This window comes from Quercus suber, unplaced genomic scaffold (genome assembly GCF_002906115.3).
Source record: "Quercus suber isolate HL8 unplaced genomic scaffold, Cork oak 2.0 scaffold_179, whole genome shotgun sequence".
NCBI classification, from domain to species: Eukaryota; Viridiplantae; Streptophyta; class Magnoliopsida; order Fagales; family Fagaceae; genus Quercus; species Quercus suber.
In genome coordinates, this window is record NW_027069638.1 from 975,353 (window position 1) to 990,530 (window position 15,178).

General features: G+C 33.7%; 2 protein-coding genes across 10 annotated transcripts; both read left to right on the plus strand.

The window, feature by feature from the left end:
• The first annotated feature begins 900 nt into the window (after positions 1-900).
• LOC112011157 (disease resistance protein RUN1) lies at positions 901-7,754 on the plus strand. 2 transcript variants are annotated; one of them, XM_065778324.1, is made up of 5 exons: positions 901-1,075; positions 1,382-1,892; positions 5,787-6,927; positions 7,144-7,416; positions 7,509-7,754. In XM_065778324.1, exons 2-5 carry the CDS (start codon positions 1,387-1,389, stop codon positions 7,683-7,685), a joined length of 2,097 nt encoding a protein of 698 aa, XP_065634396.1. In that variant the 5' UTR covers positions 901-1,075; positions 1,382-1,386; the 3' UTR covers positions 7,686-7,754. The 2 variants fall into 2 exon arrangements, with proteins under 2 accessions (XP_065634396.1, XP_065634395.1); XM_065778323.1 differs by having other exon boundaries at positions 1,075-1,173.
• Positions 7,755-7,848: 94 nt separating this feature from the next.
• On the plus strand, positions 7,849-14,879 carry LOC112011160 (uncharacterized). Of its 8 annotated transcripts, none has more exons than XM_065778317.1 (9): positions 7,849-8,373; positions 8,487-9,299; positions 9,393-10,127; positions 10,241-11,205; positions 11,387-11,447; positions 11,764-11,823; positions 12,097-12,407; positions 13,325-13,866; positions 14,238-14,879. In XM_065778317.1, the coding sequence occupies exons 1-4, from the start codon at positions 7,858-7,860 to the stop codon at positions 11,069-11,071; spliced, it is 2,895 nt and encodes a 964-aa protein (XP_065634389.1). In that variant the 5' UTR covers positions 7,849-7,857; the 3' UTR covers positions 11,072-11,205; positions 11,387-11,447; positions 11,764-11,823; positions 12,097-12,407; positions 13,325-13,866; positions 14,238-14,879. The 8 variants fall into 8 exon arrangements, with proteins under 8 accessions (XP_065634389.1, XP_065634393.1, XP_065634394.1 ...); XM_065778321.1 differs by lacking the exon at positions 11,764-11,823 and having other exon boundaries at positions 14,238-14,437; positions 14,516-14,879; XM_065778322.1 differs by lacking the exon at positions 11,764-11,823 and having other exon boundaries at positions 14,238-14,437; positions 14,524-14,879.
• The last annotated feature ends 299 nt before the right edge of the window (positions 14,880-15,178 follow it).

The following is a 15,178-nucleotide window of genomic DNA, read 5'->3' on the forward strand; positions in this document are numbered from 1 at the left end:
TCATTCTATGTAATATAATAACATTATATTATTATTATATACTATATGTATAATGCAATAAGATAATATTTAGTCAAAGAGAATATAAAAGATAATAACTTAAAACACAACTAAATTGCATCAACCCAAAGTAGAATTCTAATTAACACAAAAATTCATCAACCTAAAGAATTGATGCAATAAAAATAAAAATAAAAATCAAACAAAAAATGAAAAAAAAATTTGAGAGAGAGAGAGAGAGAGAGAGAGAAAGTAACCTTTTTTTTTTTTTTTTTTTGTGTGAGAAAACTATGCATAGAATGAAAAAGAAAATGTCAAATTTATAGTAAGATGTTGAGAATAAGAAGATTCAAAATAAGGGAAGATAAAAAGGTAGAGAAAGAATGATATTAAGGTAGAAAGTAGTGGGGAGATGAAGAGGTAAAAGAGAGGGAGAGTTTTGAAAATTAATAATAAAAATAATGCTTAAAAGATATTTTAATTTTTAAATAATGGAGTTTTTAAGTCACCTTAAATGAGAAAATGTTTTAAAAAATATATAAGAAAAATTGAAAATAAAAAATGATGAAGTGGCTGTTAATGTGGCTTAATGTGAGCATAGCAACATTAAATGCTACGCTTTAATTTTTAATAATATATATAAATATAGATATAGATTTGTGACAAACTTCTTCATCAATTATTTAATTTTTATTTTTTGTTTTGTTTATTTATATAGTTAGATAGCTCCAACAAATAGAAATCTAATATCAAAATATTTACTTGACTTGACTCACTTTTTTTTTAATTGCATGCAATTGATTGCAACTTTTCTTGTTGTGCTTTTAGTTTTGGAAAAACACAAAAAAGTATTTCTTGCTTTCGGCCATGTCCATGGGGCAACCCCATGCCAAACCCACATAAGATTTGCCCAACTTTTTTATATATGGGAGGGTATCAGACACAAACTTTTCTTTTGAGGTGGGTCATAGACATAAACTTTACAACCCACTACTCTTCTTTTTTAATGCGTTCAGTTCTTAATTGTTTCATTTGCTTTGTTTGGATGGTCCTGATTCTCAGTCCAAAAGAGAAGGTATGCTTTGCAGAAAGAGTGATAAAGTTTCTTTCATACGTTTGAATGAATATTAGTGTGGAAAACGCGTGTTTGCAGTGCTGGTAGTCTTTTACCAGGTACCTTCTTGGAAGAAAGGAAGAACAATTGTAGACGCGTGTTTACAATGTTCTTTTTAAAAAAATATATGTATTTTTTGTTTTCCTACACCCCACTCTCATACTTTCTTCTCTTCGATCTCATTCAAACGCATTACCTGATGCACTGACCTGATTCCTCTTTCTTTCTCTAATTCAAATCACTCCTTTCTTAATCTTCTGTTTGTAGATCCCATGATGTCTTTCCTGAACAATAAAGAAGCCTCTTCTTCTTTTTCTTCCACTCGCCGTTTGAACTATGATGTCTTCTTGAGCTTTAGAGGTGAAGATACCCGCGAAGGTTTTACCAATCATTTATATAAGGCTTTGTGCGACAAAGGCTTTTATACCTTCATCGATGATAAACTTCGGAGAGGAGAAGAAATTTCAGAAGAACTTATCCAAGCCATAAAAAATTCATCGATTTTGGTTATTGTCTTCTCTGAAAACTATGCAGAGTCCAAATGGTGCTTGGATGAACTTGCTGAAATTGTTGACTGTAGAGAAAAGGACCAAGAGGTTCAAATTCTTCCAGTTTTTTACAATGTTGATCCATCAGAAATACGAAATCAAAAGGGAAACTTTGGAATGGCATTAGCTAACCATGAAATGAAGTTCAAGAATAACAAGGATAAGGTGCAGAGGTGGAGGGATGCTCTAAGAAAAGCAGCTAATGCATCTGGATGGCATTACAAGAAAGGGTATGTATCTAATTGTTGATATCATGATTCATGAGTTTACTAATTTTATATGGCTAATCTGGTTTGTCATAGCCACTGCATGAAAAAGTATTCTATTTTGATCATATCATCTAGTACAAAGTTAGTTAGGACCTGTTTGGATAAGTTGTTTTAAAAGGTGCGTTTTAAAAACTAGCATTTTTAAAATGTCCATTTTAAAAACCACATATAAGTGTTTGGTAAAAATGTGAAAATATGCATTTTTTATTTTTAAAGCCATATTAGGTGTTTGAATAAGCTGTTTGAAAAATAGTTGTTTTGAGAGTAAATTCCAAAAAAGGACTTAACTATTTTTTGAAGATTATATTATCATTTTTCCTGTGATCAATGTATTTTATTATTGAAAATATGTAATTAAGCTTAACAATTACATTAATAATAATAACAATAATGATGTTTTCGTTGTTGAAATTCATGGAGAGAAGTTTATCAAATTTAAAATATTAAAAATAATTCATCAAGAAAAAGATATTAAAATGATTAGGAAAATAATTATATTAAAATGTTAATTGCCAACAATATTAATACTAGACAATCCATTATAATAATAAAAAAGTTCTTATCCAAAAAATTAAAAACCAAAACACCAAAACAAAAATAGTAAAAATATTGTTTACAACCCACAAATGGATTGAGCTATTTTGTCAAGAACAAATTTCATCTCCTCATCTTGTATATTTTCAATGTTTTCCTGTTTGCTACTACCTTCTCCACTACTATTGCTTCTTGGACTGTCCAAGTCATGTTCATCCCAATTGAATCCCTCATCCACCCTATCATGTTTTCTAATAAAATTATGCAAAACACAAGTAGCAACTACAGTGTTTCTTTGGTGCTTAATGTCATAAGATGGCATTTGCTTCAAAATTTTCCATTTATTCTTCCACACTCCAAAAGTTCACTCAATTGCACTTCTAAGTGATGAGTGAACATAATTAAACCTCTCTTCTATGTGATTCCCTCAACCAGCTCATCGAAAATCTAAAAGATGATACCTCTGTCCCTTATAAGGTGGCAAATATCCTTTCCTTAAGGGGCATCCAGCATCAACTAAATAATATTTTCCTAGTAAAAGAAAAAAAATGTAAGATGTACATAAGTAATATCCTTCATACATATTTAATATATAAAAATATTGTATACTTGGTGGTGGTTTTGGAACGTCGACAGATTGTTGACGGATAGCATCTAAGAAAATATGTGTTTCATGTGCTGCACCCTCCCATCCAGCCATAACAAATGTGAAAAGTAAATCAAAATCGCATGCTGCCATCACATTAAAAGATGTCACACCCTTTTTATTATAATATGGAGCTTTCTTGTCGTCTCCAACAACAACTTGGATATGTGTACCGTCAATGGCACCAATGCATTCCTAAAATAGAATATAAATATTAGTTACTTAGGAAATGAGACTAACAAATATTAGAAAAAAAATTAGAATGTATGAAATGAATACTTGAAAGTGTGGCATGTACAATGGATTCTTCTGTATATGTCTTGGAACTACACTAAATGTAGGGTTAGAAGGCTTGAGGATATCCATTGACATTATGTTAAGGTATTTTAGAACTCTACGAAAATGCTTGTATATAGTCTCACCAGAATGTTGGAATTTTTCTTGAACCATCCTATTACAAGCTCCTTGTCCAAGTATCATTAAACATATACCTACTAACTCTTCAAGCCTAATATGCCTTGTGTGCTGAAGTCTATATGTATGTTGTAAAACATTACACAATTGAAGAAAAACATGTGGCTTCATTCTAAACATTTCGTAACATTTTGTTTCATTACCCGTCAAACAATCCATCAACCCCATATAGCTGTTTGTTCAGAATCTCTACAAGGTTGTTTATCAATGCATTTCATATAATATGCCACTGCAACATGATATCTAGCAAGAGCAAGATCATATAATTCCTCATCATCATATTCATCGTTTTCCACATCATAAGAATGATCTTCATCACTATTATCAATATGATCATTGTAATCCATAGGAATATCACTTAAAATATTATAGCAATAAATTAGATAAATCACAATAAAGAAAATGAGTAAACATTTAAAATTATGTAACTGGATAAATCAAAATAAGTATCTATCATACAACAAAGGCCCACAAAATTATCTACCTAATCGTCATGACTGCCCTTAACGTCTGTGACAAAAACCCCTAGGTAGACTCAAAGACAACTTATCTTAAGAGCACCTTATAGTGGATGTGTTCTTAAGTAAAAATTATTTTAGGAGCACCTTATACAAAATGGTAATAATACTACTCTCAGAGTACTATAAGCTCAGTTTCTTATAGGCCAAATTCAGAACATGATACCTAACCTACATCAATCCATCAAAAGCACCCCCCCCCCTCCCCCCACCAAATCCCCAACCAAAAAAAAAAAAAGTCCCACCTACAAAAGCAGTAGAAACTTCATAAAGGATCCAGAATGGCATCTAGTAAGAGCCTTAACTTGTTTTGATAGTTAAACTTTCCAGGGATAGACAGTCCTTTAACATTCAGGGGCAGTGAGCAATTTGCCACAAGTTTAAAGGGAAAACATGAATTTTTTCAAAAATTCATAAGAGTAAAGGTTAAGTAAAATAATAAAACTAACTTAAATCATGCATTCACAGTCAATAGAATAAAATAAGCATTTGGAATCTAAACCGTGGTCAACTCTAATAACCAAGGAAGTCATCTATCTAGTTATTAAATCATGTCTTGTTGGCACACTCTAGTCAGGAAATCATCTGTCACTTCACCATAGAAAATTTTGGAAAACATAAAAACCAAAGTTTGAATATAAAGAAATTCAATACAAAACAAACACCATAACATTTACCCGTCCTCTATAAGCATAATAGAATTGTTTGCACTCTCTTACCTATCTAATTCTTTGATTTACTTCAAGTCTACAACATATCAACTGCTGAAAAGAAAAACACCTAAAAGGACTACCTTATATAATAGTAAGAAAAAGGAATTCTAGTAACATTTTTCTTGTATATATAATATAATAAGTAGTACTTTGCCCACAAATTAAAAGTATTTTCATTCAATTTTTTTCTTGCAAGTACATATTCTCCAAGAGGGGAAACAAAGGGAAGGGAACTGCCCAACTACATGAGTTCTATATGTGAGCTACTAACCAGCTACAGCAACCATGTCCAACAATTTAGAGATATCATAAATTAGACAAAGAGGGCCATGAGCTCTAGCCTAAATGGCAGCTCCTGCAGTCTCAGTAAACCAATGAGAGCAACCTTCCCCTTGACCCTTTCCAGAACCAATACTGTTATTTATAGATCTTTGCAGTCAACAATTAAACCAATGAGAGCAACACCAAAGCCACAATAGCTATAATTCTAAGCTGCCAAAAACTGAAAAAGTTATGAGTAACCAACTCTCCCTTAACAGCATCAGCTAACAACCTATGTCTTGATCAAATCATATGTAGTTAAAATCTAGAGCTTAAGTTCCTTGAAAACTAGCAATTACTCAAGTTCAATCCCTTCATTATCTAATTAATTCCAAATAGAAAACAAATGAAATTGGGAATTGAAAACCAGATAATCTCCCCAAAATCATAAATGATGCTTAGAACAGTGACTGTATTATGGCTTAGAACAGTCTACAAAGGTCCAATTACGAGTTTCTCTCATATATTTTTATACTTCTAATATGATGTTAATATCAATGACAGTTATCAAAGATATGAATTATATTCCATTTACTTTATTTAAAAATGTGTCAATTGTGTATTTTAACTTACAACTAGATATCTTGAATTTGTAGTTTATCTTCTAGTTTAACTAATTATACGTTTTCTTATGCTATGTGATTGTCAGCTGCTCTACATATAAATCTGAATGTCACTTCATTCAAAACATTGTTGAAGAGATTTCAAAAGTTGAATTAAATCGGACATCGTTATATGTTGCTGAATACCCAGTTGGAATAAATTCTCGTGCAAAGGTCGTAGAGTCACTTTTAGATATTGGGTTAGAAGAATTTTGCATGGTAGGGATTCATGGCCTTCCCGGAGTAGGAAAGACTACAATCGCAAAAGCTGTTTATAATAAAATTGCTAAAGATTTTGATGGAAGCAGCTTTTTAATGAATGTTAGAGAAAATATGGGGACAGATGCTGGCATAATCACACTACAAGAGCAACTTCTTAATGACATCTTAGTGGATAAAAATTGGAGAGTGGGCAACAAATCTAGAGGAATCAGTTTAATAGAGAAGAGACTTCGCTGTAAAAAGGTTTTTTTAATTCTTGATGATGTCGATGATTTGACAAGAATAGAGAATTTGCTTGGAAATTGTAATTGGTTTGCTCCTGGAAGTAGAGTCATTTTAACATTAAGAGATAGATGCTTGTTAGTTGCCCTTAAAAAGAAACATTGTACAACTTACAAGGTCAAGGAATTCAAGGTCAAGAAATTAAACAAACATGAAGCTCTTCAACTCTTCAAAGGCCATGCCTTTTTGGGAAACAAACCTCATGATGAAGATTATTCTAATTATGCAACTAAATTCGTAGATTTTGCCAAAGGAATTCCACTAGCTCTAGAAATAATAGCTCGTGATTTGTGTGGAAAAGCTAAAAATGAATGGCAAAGTGCATTAGATATGTATAACAAATTCCCCAATAAAGACATTCAAAAAATACTTAGAGTAAGTTATGATGGATTGCATGACATAGAGAAAGATATTTTTCTCGATATTGCATGCTTCTTCAAAGGGTGGAACAAAGATTATGTTGTAAAGATATTAAATGCTTGTGGATTATGTCCTGGCTCTGGTATTCCGAGACTTGTTAATAAGTGTCTCATAACTGTTGACAGATTTGGTAGATTGTCAATGCATGACTTGATACAACAAATGGGCAAGGAAGTTGTTCGACAACAAGCACCAAACATCCTCAGTAAACGTAGTAGGTTATGTTGTTATAAGAATTCACTTAAAGTACTAACTACAAATAAGGTATAAGTTCTTTTTCTTCAATTGTTTTGCTCTTTAATTTTTTTTTTTCTTTTTCACTAGCTACAAGCATTGTATTTTTTTTTCTTTATTTTTTTTAACATTTTATAAAATATTTGTTCATAATTATTTTTTTTTTTTTGCTTAAAATTTTAAAATCATTTTACATTTTGAAATATCTATTATTTTCTATGGTTGACTTGATGCTTCTCCAATTAGGGTTCAAAACACATTCGAGGCATAATGTTGAATTCGCCTCAACTAGTAAAGGTGCAACTACACACTGAAGCTTTCAGAGAGATGGAAAATCTCAAATTTCTAATAGTTGAGAATGTACAAATTTGTAAACCACTTGAATTTCTTCCCAACAATTTAATACTTCTCAAGTGGCCCCATTATCCTTTTCACTGGCCATCAGAATATTTTCCTGAACAACTTGTTGCTATTGAGATGCCACATAGTCGCATCAGATTGCCAAAGCTAACCAAGCAGGTATGATTATGTGTATTTTTAAATTGGGATTTTTGATAAATTTTTATTTCAAATTTTGTTTTAGTTAACTTTTGATTTTTTCCCCCCTACAGGAGTGCCAGTTAAAAAATTTGAAAGATGTCAATTTTGAAGGTTGTGAATTTATTACGACTTTACCTAAATTATGGGCCCCAAATTTAGAGTATTTGAACCTTGCGTATTGTAATAATTTAGTTAAATTATCTAAATTATGGGCCCCATTTAGAGATATTGAATCTCTCTTTATGTAGAAATTTAGTTAAATTACCTAAATTATGGGCCCCAAAATTAGTGAAATTGAGCCTCCTTTGTTGTGAAAATTTAGCTGAGATTGATGAGTGCTTTGGATATCTTGAAAAGCTTAGATTGTGGAGTCTCATTGGCTGCTCAAGACTTGAGAAGCTCCCCGATTTTCATCCAGAAATGGAATGTTTAGAGTTTTTATGGTTAAGTGGGAGTGGTATTAGAGAGGTGCCTTCATCAATCGAGCATCTCACTAAGTTTAAAGTATTAAACCTTTATAATTGCAAAAACCTTCGGGATCTTCCAGATAGCATTTGTAAATTGCAACAGCTTCAGGAATTGCGGACTCCTACTACCAAATTGAGACCGACGTGCAATTCTTTTGATAGCTCTTCCGAGGGCTATGAAGATCTTTTGATGAAGCCTGAATACTTCCCCGCATTGGAAGTTTTAGAATTATTTGAAACCAATATTGTTACCATCCCTAAAAGCATTAGCAGATTTCCCAAATTAAGATCCCTTTCTATTAAGAATTGCAAGCTTGTTACCATCCCTAAATGCATTAGCAGATTTCCCAACTTAGAAAAACTTTCTATTCATAATTGCAAGCTTCTTTCTGAAATTCAAGGACTTCCCCTATCGATACATATCCACATGTTGTCGGATTCTCAATCAAGAAGCAGGCTATTGAATCAGGTCTCTCTCTTTCTTTAAGATATATATAAAGAAACAATTTTTGTTACTTTCCCTAAATACTTTACGAGATTTGCTAAATGAAAAAATATCTTGAATTTTCTAATTGCGTGCAGGTAATAGAAATTATTGGGATTTCACCAAATAGAGTATGTGGTAGTGCAAGAAGCACCAATTACTTCCCATCTGAATCTGAAGCTGGGGACATATCAATGGATCGGCAGTTTTCCAATCATTCCCCATCTGAAACTGAGACTGAGATGCCAAAATGGTTTAATCATCAAAGTGTTGAAAATTCCATATTTTTCTGGGTTGGTCGCAAATTTCCAAAATTGGCTATTTGTATTGTTCTTGGACATGAGGGCTTTTACTTCGAAGTTTACATTTCCATCAATGGTTATGAAAAATATCTACATAACCATTATCCTAACTCTGGAGATAATAATATTCTACAATTATTGTCTCCAACTCAACAGTCTCTGCAGGAGCATTTGAATAAATCAAATCCAACTGACCAGAATCATGTTAAGGTTACATATAGAATCCCTGACTTTGTATATAGAAACAGTGACGGTGACGTTGGGAATTTTATAAAAAGGTGGGGGGTCCACGTAGAATGCACCTGTCCTCCTCAAGAATCTGCTATACCTAACTTGCCCCTTCTAACTACTGCACATGATGATGACGATGTTGGTGAGTGGCCATTTTATGTATCTGATGATAAAGAAGAATATCAGTCTCCTCTGGAAAATCTCAAATTTCTAATAGTTGAGAATGTACGTAAACCACTTGAATTTCTTCCCAACAATTTAATACTTCTCAAGTGGCCCCATTATCATTTTCACTTGCCATCAGAATATTTTCCTAAACAACTTGTTGCTATTGGGATGCCACATAGTCACATCAGTTTGCCAAAGCTAATCAAGCAGGTATGATTATGTGTATTTTTAAATTGGGATTTTTGTTAAATTTTTATTTCATATTTTGTTTTAGTTAACTTTTTATTTTTTTTTCCCCTACAGGAGTGCCGGTTGGAAAATTTGAAAAAAGTCAATTTTGTAGGTTGTGAATATATTAGGATTTTACCTAAATTATGGGTCCCAAATTTAGAGTATTTGAACCTCAGAAATTGTGAAAATTTAGTTGAGATTGATGAATGCTTTGGATATCTTGAAAAGCTTAGAGGGTGGTCTCTCGATGGTTGCATAAAACTTCAAATTCTTCCAAGCCAACTCAGGTTGAAATCTCTCTATTCTTTTTTTCTTACTGGCTGCTCAAGGCTTGAGAAGCTCCCTGATTTTCATCAAGAAATGGAATGTTTAGAGTATTTATGGTTAGATGGGAGTGGTATTAGAGAGGTGCCTTCATCAATCGAGCATCTCACTAAGCTTAAATTTTTACACCTTCGTTGGTGCAAAAACCTTCGGGATCTTCCAGATAGCATTTGTAAATTGCAACAGCTTCGGGAATTGCAGACTCCCACTACCAAATTGAGACCGACGTGCAATTCTTTTGATAGCTCTTTCGAGGGCTATGAAGATATTTTGATGAAGCCTGAATACTTCCCCGCATTGTCATCATTAGAATTATATGGAGCCAATATTGTTACCATCCCTAAAAGCATTAGCAGATTTCCCAAATTAAATTCCTTTTCTATATTTAATTGCGAGCTTCTTTCTGAAATTCAAGGACTTTCCCGATGGATAGATATCCACACGTTGTTGGATTCTCAATCAAGAAGCAGGCTATTGAATCAGGTCTCTCTCTTTCTTTAAGATATATATAAAGAAACAATTTTTGTTACTTTCTCTAAATACTTTACGAGATTTGCTAAATGAAAAAATATCTTGAATTTTCTAATTGCGTGCAGGTAATAGAACTTATTGGGATTTCACCAAATAGAGTATGTGGTAGGGCAAGAAGCACCAATTACTTCCCATCTGAATCTGAAGCTGGGGACATATCAATGGATCGGCAGTTCTACAATCATTATCGGATCCCCAATCATACTAGTCTTTTGGGGGAAACTGAGATGCCAAAATGGTTTAATCATCAAAGTGTTGAAAATCCCATAGATTTCTGGGTTGGTCGCAAATTTCCAAAATTGGCTATCTGTTTTGTTCTTGGACATAAGGCCTTTCACTTCAATGTTTACATTTCCATCAATGGTTATTGGAAATTTCTATATAGCAATGTTTCTCTCTCTGGAGGTAAAAATATTCTACATATATTTTCTCCAACTCAACAGTCTCTGCAGGAGCATTTGAATGAATCAAATCCAACTGACCAGAATCATGTTAAGGTTGGAGTGGATGCACGTAGTGGTTCCAGAGGTGACGTTGCGAATTATGTAAAAAGGTTGGGGGTCCACGTAGAATGCATCTGTCCTCCTCAAGAATCTGCTATACCTAACTTGCCCCTTCTAACTACTGCACATGATGATGACGATGTTGTTGATCACATGCGTGAGTTGCCATTTTATTTATCTGATGATAAAGAAGAATATCAGTCTCCTCTGGTCCATGATGATGTTGTTGATCACATGCGTGAGTTGCCATTTTATGGATCTGATGATAAAGAAGAATATCAGTCTCCTCTGGTCCATGATGACACATCCATGTCGTGCATGAGTTGGCTAGTTGGGCCCACCACCAAGCTTTTTAAGCTATTTTGCTTTTGCTGCACCAGAGATTTTTCTTGAAACTGAGGCCCTTAGACCTTAACCATTAGTGGTGGGTTTTGTTTGTTTTACACTTCAATGGCCCAAGACTTTGTTAACGTCAGTCTCTATTCATAGTTGTTTCTGTCTGTTTTCTTCTTACATTTGATGACAAGGTATGTTTCCCTTTTTGGTAGCACTGTTTCATTTGTGTCTTTTACCCAACGGCAAAGGATATCATATCAACTTATAAGTATTTATTGTGTTTTGTAAAAGCAATTGGGACCTGAATAAGTTTCTGAACTTTAAAATTATTATTTTATTTCTGTTAATTGATCTTTTTTTTGGCTAATGCAGTTGACTGGGATGGTTGCAGTAGAAGTCACTGGTAGGCCGCGGATTTCCTTCTGCCTTGGATGTGAGCTCAGTCTTGTTTTCTTTTGTATGGTTTTGTTTTATTATATCTTATTTGTCAAATTGAGATGCATAATTTCTGCTTAGCTTACCATGTGGCCTTATTGTGGTCAGGAAAAATCTAGCAATTGTTTCCTAGTTTTATTTATTCGTTTGGACTTAATTGGTTTCTTAATTTAAAATGGCTGTGCATTTTAATGCCTTTGGTTGGATCTTTGGAAGAATATAGTTTGTATTTGATTGGTTGAAGAGATGATTTTCAAAGATATAGTCTGAAAGCACAGGTCTTTAATATTTTTTGCTCTTTCTCTATTGATTAGGAACATTTGATATAGTGAGGATCGCAGAGCCATGATTTCATTATCGTTGGCATCGCAACTGTAACGGCTGTTATAACTCTGTTCTTCCTTAAGTTTTTGCGTTTAAAATGATCTTTCTATCCTTTAGGATCCTCTGTCCATATTTTATAGCCAATTCTCTAAGGGTCAAACTAAATTTTCAAAGTAGTTCGTGTCACAATATTGCCATTAGAATATAAGACAAGCATTAACTGGAAAGCTCCAATTTTCAAGTTGAGTCTTATGCAAGTAGAAAGGATAGTTGGAAAATGAAAATCAGCATTTAATAGGTCAACCCACTTCTGAATTCTGCAGAAGGTTACGAGCTATAAGCATCTCAAACTTCATGGCATACTGTGAACTAAAGACAAGGGCAGCCTAGCAAATCTCTTGTGAAACCTTAAAAAAAAAAAAAATCCTATGATGGGCCCTCTACACTGAAGGAAACTTGAAGCTCCTTCTCTGCACATTGATGAAGTTGCTTAGACCCAGACTTGGCTTAACCTGCATTACAAATAGCTCTTAAGTGGAGCAGTAGAGGATGAGACACCGTGTCTCCTTCAAGTTAGAGGAAATGGCAAACCTTTCAAGTACTCAAAACTATCTCTTGGCATGCTTGTCCTCAGGTAAATAATATCCATAAACATTTTAAGAACTTGCCTCAATTCAACTTTCTGCATAAACAACATATTTGATGAGAAAAAGATGTACACCTTCTGTAATCCAATGCAAAAGTTCCAATTTACCTATAGCAAGGTTTTTGTTATGAATTTTAGCTGTGATTCAGGTTGGCACTATATGTCACTTAACTTCTCAAGCCACAAAATACACGGCCATAAACACTCTTCACAACTTAGAGAAACTAAGATTGATTATAAGATAAATGCTATTACCCATCCCAATACTCAAATTAAGTTGGGAAAAAAAAAAGATTGATTGTCTCAGAAATAAAAATTCTGTTCAAGATTCATAAAATGTGTGGTATTCTAACATAAATACTCCAATACCAACCCCCTCCCCAAATCCCATGCTAGAAAAATGAGAAGTTTCACAGTCATGCAGATAAACAATATGGGTTCAGGATGCACTTGATATTGTATTCAGATCATGTTTAATCATGATATATTAAGAATTGATTTAGTAGATGAAAAGTAATTGTTGAAAGCTTATTATTTCTCTTTTTGTTTGTGTGTGTGTGTGTGTGTTGGGGGGGGGGGGGGGGTGGGGGTGGGGGTGTTGAGGAGCTGAAGGACTAAAGTCTAAGAGTGAGATAGGTCAAGTAAATCATGATAGAGAAGGAGAGCATGCTATGACTAAATAGTATGACATCTAGCTGTTAACCATACCAAATAGTTGAATTATTATGATTTGGTTTAACTAATATGATACAAAATTGATTGAAACTCTTGGATGTGGTTACCTATTTATTCTATATGTAAATTTTCATAAAGAGATATAGTGCTGCAATTAATTTCATATCATGTAATGTTTATCACACTTCAACATGTGTTTATCTTTCCTCTGATTAAAGTTATTCACTTAGGTGAGAAAGATCCCAGAGACATTCTCCTTGACCACAGAGTACTTGACCTCATTCTGTGATCCACTTGTTGAAGAAACTCATGCTGACTTGATGTCAAGCATGTCAACAGTATCCCAAGCACCTACGAGTGCAATATTTTCTGTCAGGCATACTGTGAAATGTAAACCACCCAAAGACCTCTTTTACCATGTTACACTTGAAAGTGTGAAAAATTGAGAATCATGGTGTGATATATGAACCTGAAGTTAGAGACATCATTGCCATAACAGGTGTAAGACCAAAATGCATTGATGATTTAGGAAGACCAAACAGGTCCTATCTTGTTGCTTTTGTTCTGAGTGTGAGATACGAAAGATTTCTGACAACATTATCCTCAAAGCCTATCTTGTTTGAACATGGCAAGAACAAGAAAGGGCCAGAATCTTTATGCAGTTCCCTTGATAAACATGACCACAAATATTCGTATATGGAGGGCCTTGAACTCTAAGTTGGAAGGTGGGAACTTAAACGTCATTCAGAACGTGCTGCAATCTAGTTCTATGGTAAAAATTTTGGTAATTTCTTATTTCATATGGCATATTAATATTAGGCTTAAATTCATTGTTGTCGGTCCCTAAACTCTAGCATATGAGCAATTTTAATTCCTAAAGTAATCACTTTTAGTCCTTTAGATGATGTGTACAAATTAGAAACTAACATGGAATCACTCCATAGGGACTAAAAGTGGTCACTTTAACTTTGTTAAGGACTAAAATTGATCACTTCAAATTTATTTGGGACTAAAAGCGACCCCTTCAAACTTTAGGGACTAAAATTGGACTTGAACTAAAGTTTTGGGACAGCAGTTATTTTGGCCTTGCTATTTTTATTAGCAATAAATTTTTTTTGACCTCCCTTTATTTACATTATGTAGGATGCTACAAATTGTACTACCTTCTTATTGAAGAAAATTGCAGTGCGGCCTTTGCAGCTATTAGTTCTAGAATCTGCTCTTCTGATTTAAATGACTCCCAAAAAGATGCAATTCTTAGCTGCTTGGTAACTAGGGAATGCAATCATCAGAATACTGTCAAACTAATATGGGGCCCTCCAGGAACTGGGAAAACCAAGACGGTGTGCTCTTATTCTCTGTGCTTAGAATGAAATGCAAAACACTTACATGTGCCCCAACTAATACTGCTGTTTTGGAAGTGACACAGAGGCTTCTAAAGAATGTGACAGAGTCACTTGAATATGATACTTATGGGCTTGGAGATGTGGTTTTATTTGGAAACGGGAATTGAATGAAGATTCTGGATCGCCATAACCTCCTTGATATATTCCTAGATAATCGAGTTAGCATAATACAAGGATGCCTTGTTTCATCATCTAGTTGGAAAGGTAGTTTAACATCAATGATCTGTTTGCTGGAGGACCCTAGACGGCAATACAATTTATACTTGAATGACAGAAGCATGATGGACAATGATGAGGAGAAAATTGAAGACAAGAAGAGCAAGAAAAATGTGAGGAATGTTATTGTTAAAGCCTTAAATGAAAACAAAAACAAGAAAAACGAAGGACAGGTGGTTGACAAATATGAAAGTCATTTATCGTTTGAGGAATTTGTTCAGAGGAGATTCAATTTCATTTTACAACATTTGATGTATTGTAATGTAAATTTGTATACACACTTACCTACTTCTTTTATTTCATTAGAAGTGGTAAAGAACACGCACTTGGCTCTTGATTTTCTCAGATCTCTTGAAAAATATGGTTGAGGTTGCTGTGGCATCTGAGATAGTTGTTCAAAGGTATGTCTAAATTTGGAACTAATCCTAGTCTCAATTTTGCCGAAATGTTATGCTAGGAATT